A 13,501-nucleotide genomic window follows, 5' to 3' on the forward strand; every position below is an offset into this window, starting at 1 on the left:
TTTAAATATTAATAGTTTCCCTTTAATTTCTGAGTTACCCAACTACTCCTTCAGCACGTTTCACAAGTATAGTGCAAAATGGTAGTCTCATTGCTTTAAATTAAATTCTTTGATACCCCAGCATGTATTCACTTTATTTTATTTCAAAATAGGAATGATTTTCCAAATGTAAAAATGGAGTTGGATCTGTCCATGAAATGCTCAACAAAGCAAATATTGCTTCATAACTCAAACATTCCAATGCCCTCCCACATCTTACTAGGAAAGACATTAGGTCATGATCTAAGATATGGCCATCAAAGTTCCCTTTATATTATGTTTAATTTGTCTCAAAGTAGAAAATGTAAAAATAATTTCCCTAGCATAACTAAATGCAAAATATATTTTTTTTTCAGTTTTTTTGATGTTCCTATGGAAATACTTCCAAAAGTGCGGAGTTCCTCTGAGATTTATGGTTTGATGGTATGTTTTCTCAAAGATATAGCTATTGGGGCAGGGGGGTGGATTGAAAGACTTTACGCTGATTAAAAGCAAGCTAATGGCTCTCTAGTTTTCTAGAACAACGTGGGTTGCTTTATCAAACGGTATGAATCCAATGTCAGCATCTGTTAGCCTTTTTAATAGTATGTATGTCAAATTAAGATAATTTTTTAGATAACGGCACTCTTGATGAGTGTCAAACTAGTAAAACTCAGTTGGAAAGGTTTTTTTGAGACTAGTAAATATCTGATTCTTATTGCAAACTACTTATTCAATTTTGATAAGTAGCTGGTGAATTAATCTATAAGCAGCAGATTAAAAGTAATAAGATAGCTTCAAATAGTGCCCTTCCTGGGGCCACCATCCAGTGCTCCTAGAACAGCCAAAACTCCCATGGGCAGCTTCCATGTGAGTCTTCCTGGTGGCAGGAATGCTGGGTAAATCCCATTCAGCGTTGCATCCCTGTGGGATTGAGTAAAGGATTTGGTAGGGTTCTGTGGGAGTTGGAAGAAATGCAGATTCCATCTTGTATTTCCTCCTTTTGAGAAGTAAATTCTAGTTGCTTGTGTGTCAGTAAAGTTTGTTACAAAAACATGTTGGAGCATTGTTGATGTGTTTGTAATCAAACAGTGCTTTTAGAGCACCTGCAGAGACTTTCCCCAGGAGTGATTGCTGAACTGTGTTCATGCAGTTGAAAAGAGGTGGAGCTTACTTGCAGAACTTAGTAACAGAACTTCATGGCTGGATGAAGGCTGCAGGACAGGATCCTGTTTACCTGTTGGGAACTTATTTTGCTTTGAAGGGTGTCCTTTTATGTTAACTCCAGAAAAAGATTCTGGATTGTTCTTAATTTTAAAACCCCAACTTGTAGCTTTTTATTTTTTTTTTAACCAGGTTCTAAATGTGCTTGCTACTAGGAATCTTAGTTGGCGTCTGCTAATTTGAAGGGATTAGATCAGAGTGAATTTTATTCTGATTTGAACCAATGCAGCAACTGGAAGAAGAGATAAAGCCGTTCATGGGAAATGAGACAGGATAGCTGATTATGAACTTTTTTGTCTTTCTCCTTCCTACCTATTATTATTTTCTTGCTGACTGTAGAAAATGTGCCCTAGCCTGGTGAGTAGAGACATTCATTAGGCTGTCCACAAGTTTGTCTCATCCATTCTGTTCAGATACAGTGCATTTCCATTTACTTAGAGGCATGCAACATAACATTTGTAAAACTAGCAGATCCAGCTAGTGTCTCCAGATTGAGACACTGCAGTTAAGTGGCCAGTGTTACTAGTATGTTTGCATAAATTTCGAAGACTTGACAATTTCATATTTATAAAGAGAAACAGGTATGTCTGGCTTTGTAGTGAGAACAACACATGGTATTTCAGTGCAATAGAAATAAGGTTTGTAATGTTTGTTTAAATAAATTTTTAATATAAAACTATCAAAAAGCCCAATCAGTTAAAATGGGAGTTGTGGAAACTACTGAAATTTCCTAATTGGAAATGCACTGTCATGTCTTATGCATGACCTCAATGAAAATGTATGGTCACAGTTCAAGAAAGAACCTACTAGTTAATAAAAGCAAAGGATATTTTAAGTAGGACTGATTCCTGGTGATGCCTGTAGTCATTTACAGGAATACAGCTGAAGAATCTTTCTAGCACATGGTTGTTTTTGTGAAGTGCTGCTTAAATTGAAAACACTGTGTGGTCTTAAAATAGGACCTCTGTTATTGTTTACTTGTTAAATCAGGTTACCATAATCACTTGTAATAGGAAAGTGCCTGATCATAGTACCTAGTTGAACCTTATTGTTACAGGCCACATGCTAGCATACCACAAATGATGGCCTGTTTCTTATTTTAACAAGATTGCTTTTTATTTTAACTATATATGGAAAACTAACAACTAAAACTGGATTCTGGATTCCTCCATCTTAGGTTATGGAGTAAATGCACAAAGCTTGCTGTTTATTGTTTTGATCTTAGACCTGATTTGATGGATTAAACAGAGGTCCTATTCACACAAGAATTCAAACCAAGCTGCTGTAGCAATCCAAATTTCTCCTGTAAGCACTAGGACCTGCTCTGTCCCTTAACTGGAAGGCATCACTCTGCCTCAGTGCTTCTCTCTTGTATTTTACCGAGGGGAGGAAGCCACTTACCACATGGGGAATGTTGCTTTGGGAGGTGGATTACCTACGTTGATGGCAAAATGCCTTCTGTCGATGTAGAAAATATCTATGCAACAATGGTACGGTTGCTCCTGTAGTATAGAGATTCCCTGAGAAGGCTATTTTCTGGTGACAATAGCCAATGGGAATTATCTGCGTTACTGTGTTAGATGTAACTGACTGACTGGTGGAGGAATAAGTTGGAGTAGCTTTGAAGAGATGTCATTGTGATATAAAGTGAAGTCAATGGGAGCTGGACCAAGTAATGTAGCTCTCAGTGACACTTGATGGGTTCCTGAGAGTGGAAAGATCTTTATCTCAAAATTAGTGAGCAGACTGTTGATCTATAAATGCCATTTTTATCAATCACAGTTGTTACACCATATGGCATTGACAGTAAAATGAAAAAGTGTAAAACCACAAACAAGTAGAAAGAGTTTACAATGTTTTTACAGAGCGCCTCTGAATGAAAGGAAAAGTGTTGTTACAAGCTGGCTTCTTCAATGTAATATCTTGCTTGTGCCAAGAGGCAACTTTTCAGTATTGTTGAAACTTTCATCAAAGCACAGTTTTTCTTTTAAATGCTACCTTTATTTTATTTTTTTAATTTTTAAAGGCAGTCTTTTGAAATGGCAGTGTCATGCCTTGTTTTTTAACTTACTACCAATTCTGGTATGAGGACTCTTTTCTGCAGCTGTTTCTGTCCCCACCTGAAGCATGCATATCTCCATTAAAAACTGAAGAGTGTCTTTCCTTCATTGCTTAAATGTTACAATAATTGATAAGCAAGCAGTGTGAAATAAACTGAAGTTTGTGTTCTGTATTTTTGTTAGAAATCTGGAGCCCTGACAGGTGTGCCAATTTCTGGGGTGAGTTCTTTTCCAATTTGAATTCTGGCATGAGGACTTGGGTCTGCTTGGAGAGACCCTCACTGGATATAACTTAAAAATAAACTAATTATTTTAGAAAATCAAGTTGTATTTGCAACAAAATTCTTTCATTTTAAGCAAGTACAGTATACTTACACTAATAATGAAGACTATTGTGAATTAATTAATTAAGGCCTGATCATGCAAACAAGTACAGTAAAACCTCAGAGTTACAAACTTCAGAAGTACAAACTGACCAGTGAACCATATACCTCATTTGGAACCAGAATGAGGAGCCAGGCAGCAGCAGAGACGCCCCCCCACCCCCCCAAAAAAAAAAAAAAAAAAAAAGCAAATACAGTACAGTACTGTGTTTAACGTAAACTACAGGGAAAAGGGGGGTGTGGAAACAGCATTTTTTCTTCTGCATAGTAAAGTTTCAAAGCTGTATTAAGTCAATGTTCAGCTGTAAACTTTTGAAAGAACATCCATAATGTTTTGTTCAGAGTTATGAACATTTCAGAGTTACATAAAATCTCCATCCCCTGAGGTATTCATAACTCTGAGGTTCTACTGGATGTTAGCAATTTAACTCTCACAAATAGTCCCATGGAAATCTAGGACACTTCACAGTAAGTAAACATCATAAATGGATAACTCATCAGAAAATGAAAGCTAGCCATATAACAACCAGATCTACATGTACAAATCTTGAAGTGAGCTGAGAATTTAACCAGTAATGTCAAACACATGCAGATATTGCACTTGATCACACTTGCTAAATTAATTGTTACCATAGCTGGTGGTACTAATTGGCACTTTTTGTTGGCGGTTTCAGTAGAGGGGAGAAGGAATGAATATACATGAAGACTGTGCTTGTGTTCACTACCTTCTCATTTACAGTGTACACAGTTGACCCAAATTGGGATTATAAGCCTAGAAGAAATTGATTTAAGGTTATTGTTGTTACACAGTGATTCATATGCACTTCTTTGCTAAGAACATGTCTATCCTTTCAGTGCCTGGGTGACCAATCTGCTGCTCTAGTTGGACAAATGTGTTTCAAGGATGGACAAGCAAAAAATACGTAAGTTAGCACAACAATATTGAAAGCAAATATTAGATCATCTTTGTCTAGTCCTGAATGTAGGGGGTGTTGTGAAAGCTGGATAAGGTTATAAAGGCTAAACACTAACAGTTTGTGAACACGAGTGTCTGCAATTCCTTCTTTTTTAAAAAAGATATTAAATGACAAAAAAAATCAATTCTGTTAAGGTTGCCTGGCAATAGCTCATGCCCTTCCAGAATGTCTACTTCAACAAAACTCATACTTGTGAAAACCAGGAAATATTTAGTTAAAGTAAATGCCCATTCAGCCTTAACTCTGCCCTCTTCGAGTGATGCCCCTGTAAGCCCATGTATTTGCACTCTGCTTTTGCCCTGTACTGAACAGGAGCTACCTATGCCTGCTCTACACTCACACACTTAACCTACTCCAGAGAAAGACCACCACGCCTACTAAAGTCCTTCAACCCCTTCATCCTTATGGATACAATACCATCAAATACTGGCCTTCGCTTTATCCATCACTATACTCTCAGACTACTCTTATCTCCCACCTAACTGCTAACAGTCCCCCCGGCAAGACCTCCCCATGCTCTGCTAGTGACATAACCTACACAGCGCAGCATTGAAATGGGGCATACTGGATATCCCAAGTTACATGTTGTGTTGCTTCCCAGGATTATGAAGCACCTCCTTACTACCTGCCCTTAGCACGCAGAATCCTTGTGTGTGCCTGCTGTGAGTCAGCTCCCTGCCTCCACTGGCAACACAAGTATAGGCACAGGCCATAGGCAACACAAGTTCTCTACTCTCAGCCCACACGGGCTCCACTATCCCTCTGTAGGTTAGCCACAGGCACATTCCAATTATCTACCTGGATTTTACACTGGACATTTGCAGTATTCACATTTTCCAAAAACTCAGTGCATCCCAGGATACCAGATACCCCTCGGATTGCTGCTCCACTTAACACGCAGCACTTGGATAAGTCTATAGTGAAAACAAGTAAAAGTTTATTTAATGGAGTTAGAGATTCAAGTGGTAGCAAGTAGAAATATTGGAAACAATAGTTGCATATAAAATAAAAGAGCACGCACTCTAGAACCTAGACTGACTTAACTAGTTACTGTCATGACTTACAGTGAAAAGCTCTATCAAAATCCTTCCAGTGTATTACAGCCAACCTTGGCTGTGATTGCCATTCATGAGACAAGCCATGCTGTTAGCTTGGCTTATCAGTGCAAACATCCAGGGTGTTTCCCTGTACCTAGAGTTATCCCCTCCATCCCCCCTCCCCAAAAAAACAAAAAACCCTGTTGTCCTTACTCGTAAACAGGATGCCTGCCGCTCCTGCTGGTTGTGGTTTCCTTTTGTGTCCCTTTCTTGTCAATTGCTAATCAAGAGCTTGTGAATTCAGCTCAAATTGAAGATAGGCCTGCATTGTGAAACAGACCACACAATATGCACATGACCAGCCCGAGAGAGATAAGTGTCTCTTTCCTCCTACCTAACAGGAGCATGTTTATCCCCTTCTGGGGATGTGCCTTAGCTCTCATACCTTAAGAACATATTTTTCAATACAGATACATAATTCCCTCAACATTACATATACACATATATTTTTGCAATGATTATGGAACCAGTTGGCGACTGGTTCTTGGTAGATACCTCACATGCTGCCTTCTGGTAAATATAATTGTGCATATATCTAACCTATAGGATCCCAATATGTACCCCCCTCTGTCAGTTGACCATGAACCTCTTGCTACTGCATATGTGTCGCTTTTTCCTTTTGACTCTTACACACAGGGATCAGAGAAGGGGCTTGCTCACATACCCGCCGAGGGCCATAGCCCCGATCACCACAAATTGCAATCCCATCTCTTTAAAGGCACTCCAGCTTATTCCTCAACCATTTAGTCAGCTACATCTAACACAGCGAATGCAGATAATTCCCAGTGGTTATTGACTGTTCCAGGGGGACAGAGTTAAAGTTGCATGGACATTTACCTTAACTCAGTATTTCCTGTTTCAGAGTAACAGCCGTGTTAGTCTGTATTCGCAAAAAGAAAAGGAGTACTTCCTGTTTCTCATAAGTTTGAGTTCTGCTGACTTAGACACTCTGGAGGAGCACAAGCTATGTTTGGGCAACCTTCACTCTAAGTTAATGAAGCTTTTTGCTGTTTGTTTTCCTAGGGTTTTGTTTTGTTTTTCGTTTTTAAAAGAAAAATGTTGATAGGCACCTGTAATTATCACATCGGTGTGCGGTTCAGACACATCTGTGGAGAGGTAATAAGTGCTCGCACTTACAAATGCTTTTTGTCAGTAGATCTCGAGGGAAAGTTATTTTTCTCCTTGTATAGATGAAACTATAGGGGAAACTGAGACACAGAGGTGACCTGACTTGGCCACAGTCACCCAGCAGGCCAGTGACGGAGCCAAGAATAGTCTGAGTCCCTGCCATGGGGGGTCTACACATCCAGCTGCAGCATAGGAGGCTCAGTGGTGTGAAGTGGCCCTTTCATTTCAATTAGATGTTCTTAGCTGAATGAGAATACCCCACGGAGATGAATATAGCCTACAGCAATACGGCTTGGAGACATGTACTCATCTGAGTGGGTGTTACCATCCCCCTCCACAGTGCAAGGGAGCCTATGATATGCATAAAGAAAAGGAGTACTTGTGGCACCTTAGAGACTAACCAATTTATTTGAGCATGAGCTTTCGTGAGCTACAGCTCACTTCATCGGATGCATACCGTGGAAACTGCAGCAGACTTTATATACACACAGAGAATATGAAACAATACCTCCTCCCACCCCACTGTCCTGCTGGTAATAGCTTATCTAAAGTGATCATCAGGTTGGGCCATTTCCAGCACAAATCCAGGTTTTCTCACCCTCCACCCTCCCCCCACACAAATTCACTCTCCTGCTGGTGATAGCCCATCCAAAGTGACAACTCTTTACACAATGTGCATGATAATCAAGTTGGGCCATTTCCTGCACAAATCCAGGTTCTCTCACCCCCCTCCCAAAAACCACACACACACACTCACTCTCCTGCTGGTAATAGCTCATCCAAACTGACCACTCTCCAAGTTTAAATCCAAGTTAAACCAGAACATCTGGGGGGGGGGTACATTATGTAAAGAGTTGTCACTTTGGATGGGCTATCACCAGCAGGAGAGTGAATTTGTGTCGGGGGGTGGAGGGTGAGAAAACCTGGATTTGTGCTGGAAATGGCCCAACCTGATGATCACTTTAGATAAACTATTACCAGCAGGACAGTGGGGTGGGAGGAGGTATTGTTTCATATTCTCTGTGTGTATATAAAGTCTGCTGCAGTTTCCACGGTATGCATCCGACGAAGTGAGCTGTAGCTCACGAAAACTCATGCTCAAATAAATTGGTTAGTCTCTAAGGTGCCACAAGTACTCCTTTTCTTTTTGCGAATACAGACTAACACGGCTGTTACTCTGAAACCTATGATATGCATATATCCTCACCCCAGTCTCAGCAGTGTTGTCTTGATGCATTCTCCAAGCATGCTTGTTCTAAGCTTACTCCACCCAGAGAGGCAGGGCTTCCTCACATCCAGTCTGACATTGGTGGGTGGGGAGGATAGAGATTCCTAGAGGGATAAGCCTCCCACATATCCCTACTCACATGCAGGTGGGGGCAGGCAGAGGGGCTCAGACACCCTCAGGAGTACTAGCCCACTAGATCTCTGCTCACACAGGGGTGTGGAAAGGGTCAGATTCAGTAGCTGGGCAGAGGCCATTTCATCTCCAACTCACAAAGTGGGTCAGGCAGAGGAGCTCAGATTCCCCCTCAAAATAGCAGTGTATCTGTAGACAGCCACTTGGGCTAGCTGCTCTGAGTACAGTCCTGAGCCAACCTCCTAATGCAAAATAGGTTTTTCACACAATATAAGAAAGTGTGCTCATTGCTAGTTGCAATTTGCTCATATCCTTTCCTTAGTAATCGCCACTTTTACCATCTGTTATACTCTAAGTTACCATTTAACTCTCTTCTACTTTACTGGAACACAAAATGATCTACGTTACTGACATGAGAATTTTTTAACCTGTAAGAGCTTTTTTACAAATGCAGAGACTAAAAAATAATTTATTTTCTGGATGCATTTTACTTATCTCGTATGTATATATCAATTGTTTTGTCAAAATATACCTCTGAAATACTTCATGCGTTACTATTTTAAGCTAACATGTTGCCTGCATGTTTGTTACAAAGGAATTTCTCACTGTTTTTAATTACACATTATGAAAATCTACTGTCGTTTATCTGAAGGGTTTTTTATAAACGTGTTTGTCAGCTTCATGCTTTCGTAGAGAATTTGAAAATGTGCCACTCCCATTGTGTGGTGTTTCTGAAAATGTTCTCTCTAGTGAAAGTCTCTTGTAGCAGGGTGGATTTGATTTAAATCACTAGTCAGAAAGACTTGATTTAATCATGGTTTTCTACATAAAAGTGCATTCTTGTTGGTTGTTATAACCTTAATACATATTATTCTTCACAACTCAGAGATAGATGTAGGTTTCATTTTCAGAAGGTACACACTATACATTTTTAAACAGTGATTTATTTTGAAAACTTTTCAGATTAGTTTTATAGCTATATCAGAAAATGAATTATTATTTGGTTATTTCCTTTACCAAAGGTAATTGAAGCAGATATTTATGAAGTTATTGGGAGGTGAACTATCTCCAATTCAACAGGCTAATCATTAATATTTGGAGGATTTTCTTGCCATGCTGTATTAGGAGGAGAACATCACCAGACAGACATTTAAATTGTTTTATTTAACTGAAACAACAATGTTAAGTATTCTGGATTTTTTTTCTTCAACAGCAAACATATAATATTTTAACAAAACAAGCATATGTCTCTCACATTTGTCTCAAGACTTCTTCTCCTTGTCCAGATCTATTCCACCCCCAACAATCTTGAATTTTTTGAAACTTTGCACTTTTAGAGCGGTAGGGGATTGACGCTGTGTACACAAATTTGCAGCGGGACAATAGGGTTGAGGTCTGTTTGTTTATTTTATTTAAAAACATTTTTTGCTGTTAATAAGCATGTTACCTCTGGAGACACAAATGGACAGTTTGAGAACTGCAAAACTAAGCATCTCGGATGGTATCTTCTAGATCAGGGATCAGCAACCTTTGGCATGCGGCATGCCAGACTAAGCCCCCTGGCGGGCCGGGCCGGTTTGTTTACCTGCCGTGTCCACAGATTCAGTCGACTGCAGCTCCCACTGGCCATGGTTCGCCGCTCCAGGCCAATTGGGAAGTGGCACAGGCAGAGGGATGTGCTGACACCACTTCCTGCAGCCCCCAGTGGCCTGGAGAGGCAAACCGTGGCCAGTGGGAGCCGCAGTCGGCTGAACCTGCGGACGCGGCAGGTAAACAAACTGGCTTGGCCCGCCAGGGGACTTAGTCTGGCGTGCTGTGTGCCAAAGGTTGCCAATCCCTGTTCTAGATTGAGCATTGAGTCCCATTGGGTAGATAGAAAGATTAACCTAAATCTATACAGAAGCCTGTAGAACACCATAAAATTGGGTCCTTAATCCATGAACTAATGGAACTCATTTACAAAACATTACATGAATATATTGTCTCATACTAGAGAATTAGAATTCATAATCCCTCTTCCATGATGAGAGATCTTTGAGCTATAATGTATCTTAATTAAAACTATCTTTGCTTTTGTCCTCCAAAAAGCATTTTATCAAAAAAATCCAATTTAAATCGATTTTTTTTAAAAATCATGGATTTTTATCCACCCTGTCTTGTAGTTATAGTCTTAAAATTACTCATCCTATTACAAGCTCTGCAAACTGCCCTTCTTCCTTAATTGCTCACTTAAAAGTTGGAGACATAATTCAACTAAGATTTATATGAAGCTCATTTTATAAATTACTCCTAGACTAATTGTAAGGTGGTGGTGATGTTTTGCTATATTAAGTTGCCTTATCATGAAATGCCCATAACTCTGTGATAAATGAATGTCACAGATGTCTGTCTTCTGTTCCTGGTTCTTCATTTTCTTTTTATAAATTACTACCTTATGTCTTTTTCCACTACAGGTACGGAACAGGATGTTTCTTGCTTTGCAATACAGGTCAAAAGGTTGGTTGCTTGAATTAGAAATAGCTTGCTAGGAGTATGCATTTTTCAATTAAGTTGCTTCTCTTGCTAAATAAGCAGATCTTGTTCCATAAACCCTTCATACTCAATAGGAAAATGTATCACGTGAGTCACTTCACTTCCTCCTCATCCCCCTATAATATTTTGGAATGTGTTTTTTTTTTTTTTCTTTTGGTGCAAGGTCATAAAGTGCATAATGCACATAGGATTAAGCAAAGTTACCTTATGTTTTTAATGTAGAACAAATGTTAATAGCAGACAATTAAATATACGAAAGGTCAAAAAGAAAACTAGCTCATTTGTGCTCATGTACTCTCTTGTTAAGCTTCAGTCATTTAAAATAACTTCTGCAAAGTACCACTTTAAAACTAGTTTTTCTTGTTCCACTTAAAGTTGCTAATATAGTTCCTACAGATGCGGGAAAAGGGGCATCTTCTAATCTACAAGACTAGAAAGCAACATTTCATTCAACCTATGGCTTGGTGAAGCTCCATTTCCTGGCTCCTAACTTGCTAAAAAGGGAAATGACAAACTTTCATAATCTCACCCTGTTCTTTTGCATATGCTTTTCTGCCTCACCTAAACATTTTTCTGCCTGTTGATTCCCTGTTCCCCTAGCCGTCTGCTCCTCTTCTAGTCCCTTGGCAGTACTACTTGACTACTTCAATTGCCTTCCTTCTGTTTTCTTGGAAATTTCTTTCTTGCCTAGCAGCTCCAGTCTAGAGATAGCTAAGCTTGAGTCTGCTCCTTGTTACCAGCTTCTTCTGCAAGCCTCCAGGTTCTTCTTTGCAGTGAAGACCCTGGAAGCTTCTGGAAATAAGCAGAATCAACAAGTTTCCATGGGTTGCGGATTGGGATCTGTGCTAAAACATTGGCTAATTTAGTTTCTAAACTTACTCACCTGTTATACTAAAGAATTTATTTTTTCTCCTTTACTCTTTATAAATAAGGACCTCTCCTTCTAATTTGACTATTTTACAGTATTTTATGCAGTAATTTCTCTTAGAAAGTTGACTCCTGACTTTTCCCGTTCAAGTAGTTGATGGTTTATCCATATTTTATTTTTTAGCCTGTATTGTCTGAACACGGCCTTCTGACCACAGTGGCTTACAAACTGGGAAGAGACAAACCTGTATGTTATGCACTAGAAGTAAGTATATGTGGCAATTGCTTCCCTCCCACACACACCTTTTTGACCCTTCCCCCCCCAATTCTTGGAATCTTGATTCAGAAAAACTGTCCAGCAGATGGAAGAGTAAATCCTTCTATGTGCACAAAAGCCATAATTACGTCAACATGTTTATGAGAGACCATCTACACATACAGTAAACAAAAAGGAAAAAATAAGAGGAAGTCCTAACCTTCTATTCCATTCTTAAATATACACTGTTACCCTTAAAACTAATTATCTTCACTCCTCACTCAGGGCAAGCGTGACTAGGTATTGCTTTGTCATCTAATGTAGTGTTTTTTAGAGCAAACTTCTAAAAGATCAGGAGCGTCTATCAAACCTGTGGAAGGCTCTATGTTCGTAAACATTGATCCTCCAAACACTAAGTACATGAGTAGTCACTCCAAAGTCAGTGGAACCATTCATGGGTCTGAAGTTTAGCACACTTTTTGTATCATCAGGATTTGGAGGTCTTAGGTTGGGATACATAAGGCATTCAGACCTCGCAACTGTGTATAAAGAAGTCTAGATATGACAGCTCAGGGGCCTGCGACATAAAGCCAGTCTGACCAACATCTTCACATTTCTTCTTCGGGGGGAAACAGATCTCTATGTGGTAGAGAACTGGAGTAGTGTTGACTTTCCTGCACTGCTGTGCTTTGACACTCCCCCAGCCACTGGACGCCTGTGGCTCCAAAGTGGTGGTCAAATACAATTTAGAGCAGTCCTGGCGAGCCCCAGGGTCCTAGATCTGCAAAGATGATATTTAGGCGTTTTTGTCCCACCTTTCTGAACTCTTGAATTTTTTTGTGCTAGAAATTAGTAAACTCCAGCTATGACCATTTGTTTTCTGTTTCCCTAGGGCTCTGTTGCCATAGCTGGTGCTGTTGTTCGTTGGCTACGGGACAATCTTGGTATAGTAAAGTCTTCAAGTGAAGTTGGTGAGTATTCATAACTTGTAAACGTTTTTTTCAAACTGAATAGAGGGCTGACACAGTTTTGAAGTCTCTAGTGTTGAATAAAAGGTTAAAAGATGCAAGTAAAATAGAAGAGAGGGACTATAGTAAAACATGCATAGATGTATAACCAGTTCTTTCTGCAATTACTAAAAAAGAATACGTAAAATTACATTTTTTACATATAGCACTGTTGCTCGTCTAGGAAAACCTCTTGTTACTGCTGAAGTATGTAGAAATTACTAAGAGCTGTGCTACACTGACATAGCAGATTTATTGGCTCATTTAATATTGAGAAGTTTGGGATAAATAGTATACAGGTCTCACTGTGTAGTCCACTGAAAATTGTGTCATAACACCTACAAACTTGTTCCCATACTAAAAAATGGGGGACTGAGGCCCCAGACCTGCAGTGCGCTCTGTGCAAGGGGTGCATGGAGTTCATTGAAAACTTAATACCTCAATTTGCAGTACTGTACCAAATGACATTTAACTTGAACTGTGAATGTAATATCTGAGGATAATCCATTTTACCGGAGAATGGATTAACCAGGAGAAACCAGGGTAGCTAACACTTTTTTATATTAGAAAATTTAACTAAAAATGCAGATGT

At 39.5% G+C, this 13,501-nt stretch overlaps 1 protein-coding gene across 3 annotated transcripts in view; it reads left to right on the forward strand.

Annotated features, from left to right (window-relative positions):
- Positions 1–13,501, forward strand: part of GK (glycerol kinase) — a 46,240-nt gene that overhangs the window by 13,670 nt on the left and 19,069 nt on the right. For all 3 annotated transcript variants that reach the window (XM_073357793.2, XM_073357779.2, XM_073357782.2), the window contains 6 exons: positions 396–462; positions 3,486–3,521; positions 4,541–4,608; positions 10,701–10,743; positions 11,831–11,911; positions 12,795–12,873. In XM_073357793.2, the coding sequence (XP_073213894.1) occupies positions 396–462; positions 3,486–3,521; positions 4,541–4,608; positions 10,701–10,743; positions 11,831–11,911; positions 12,795–12,873 (374 nt within the window). The remainder of the gene's footprint in view (positions 1–395; positions 463–3,485; positions 3,522–4,540; positions 4,609–10,700; positions 10,744–11,830; positions 11,912–12,794; positions 12,874–13,501) is intronic.

The sequence above is a fragment of the Lepidochelys kempii genome, chromosome 1 (genome assembly GCF_965140285.1).
Source record: "Lepidochelys kempii isolate rLepKem1 chromosome 1, rLepKem1.hap1, whole genome shotgun sequence".
Lineage (NCBI taxonomy): Eukaryota > Metazoa > Chordata > Testudines > Cheloniidae > Lepidochelys > Lepidochelys kempii.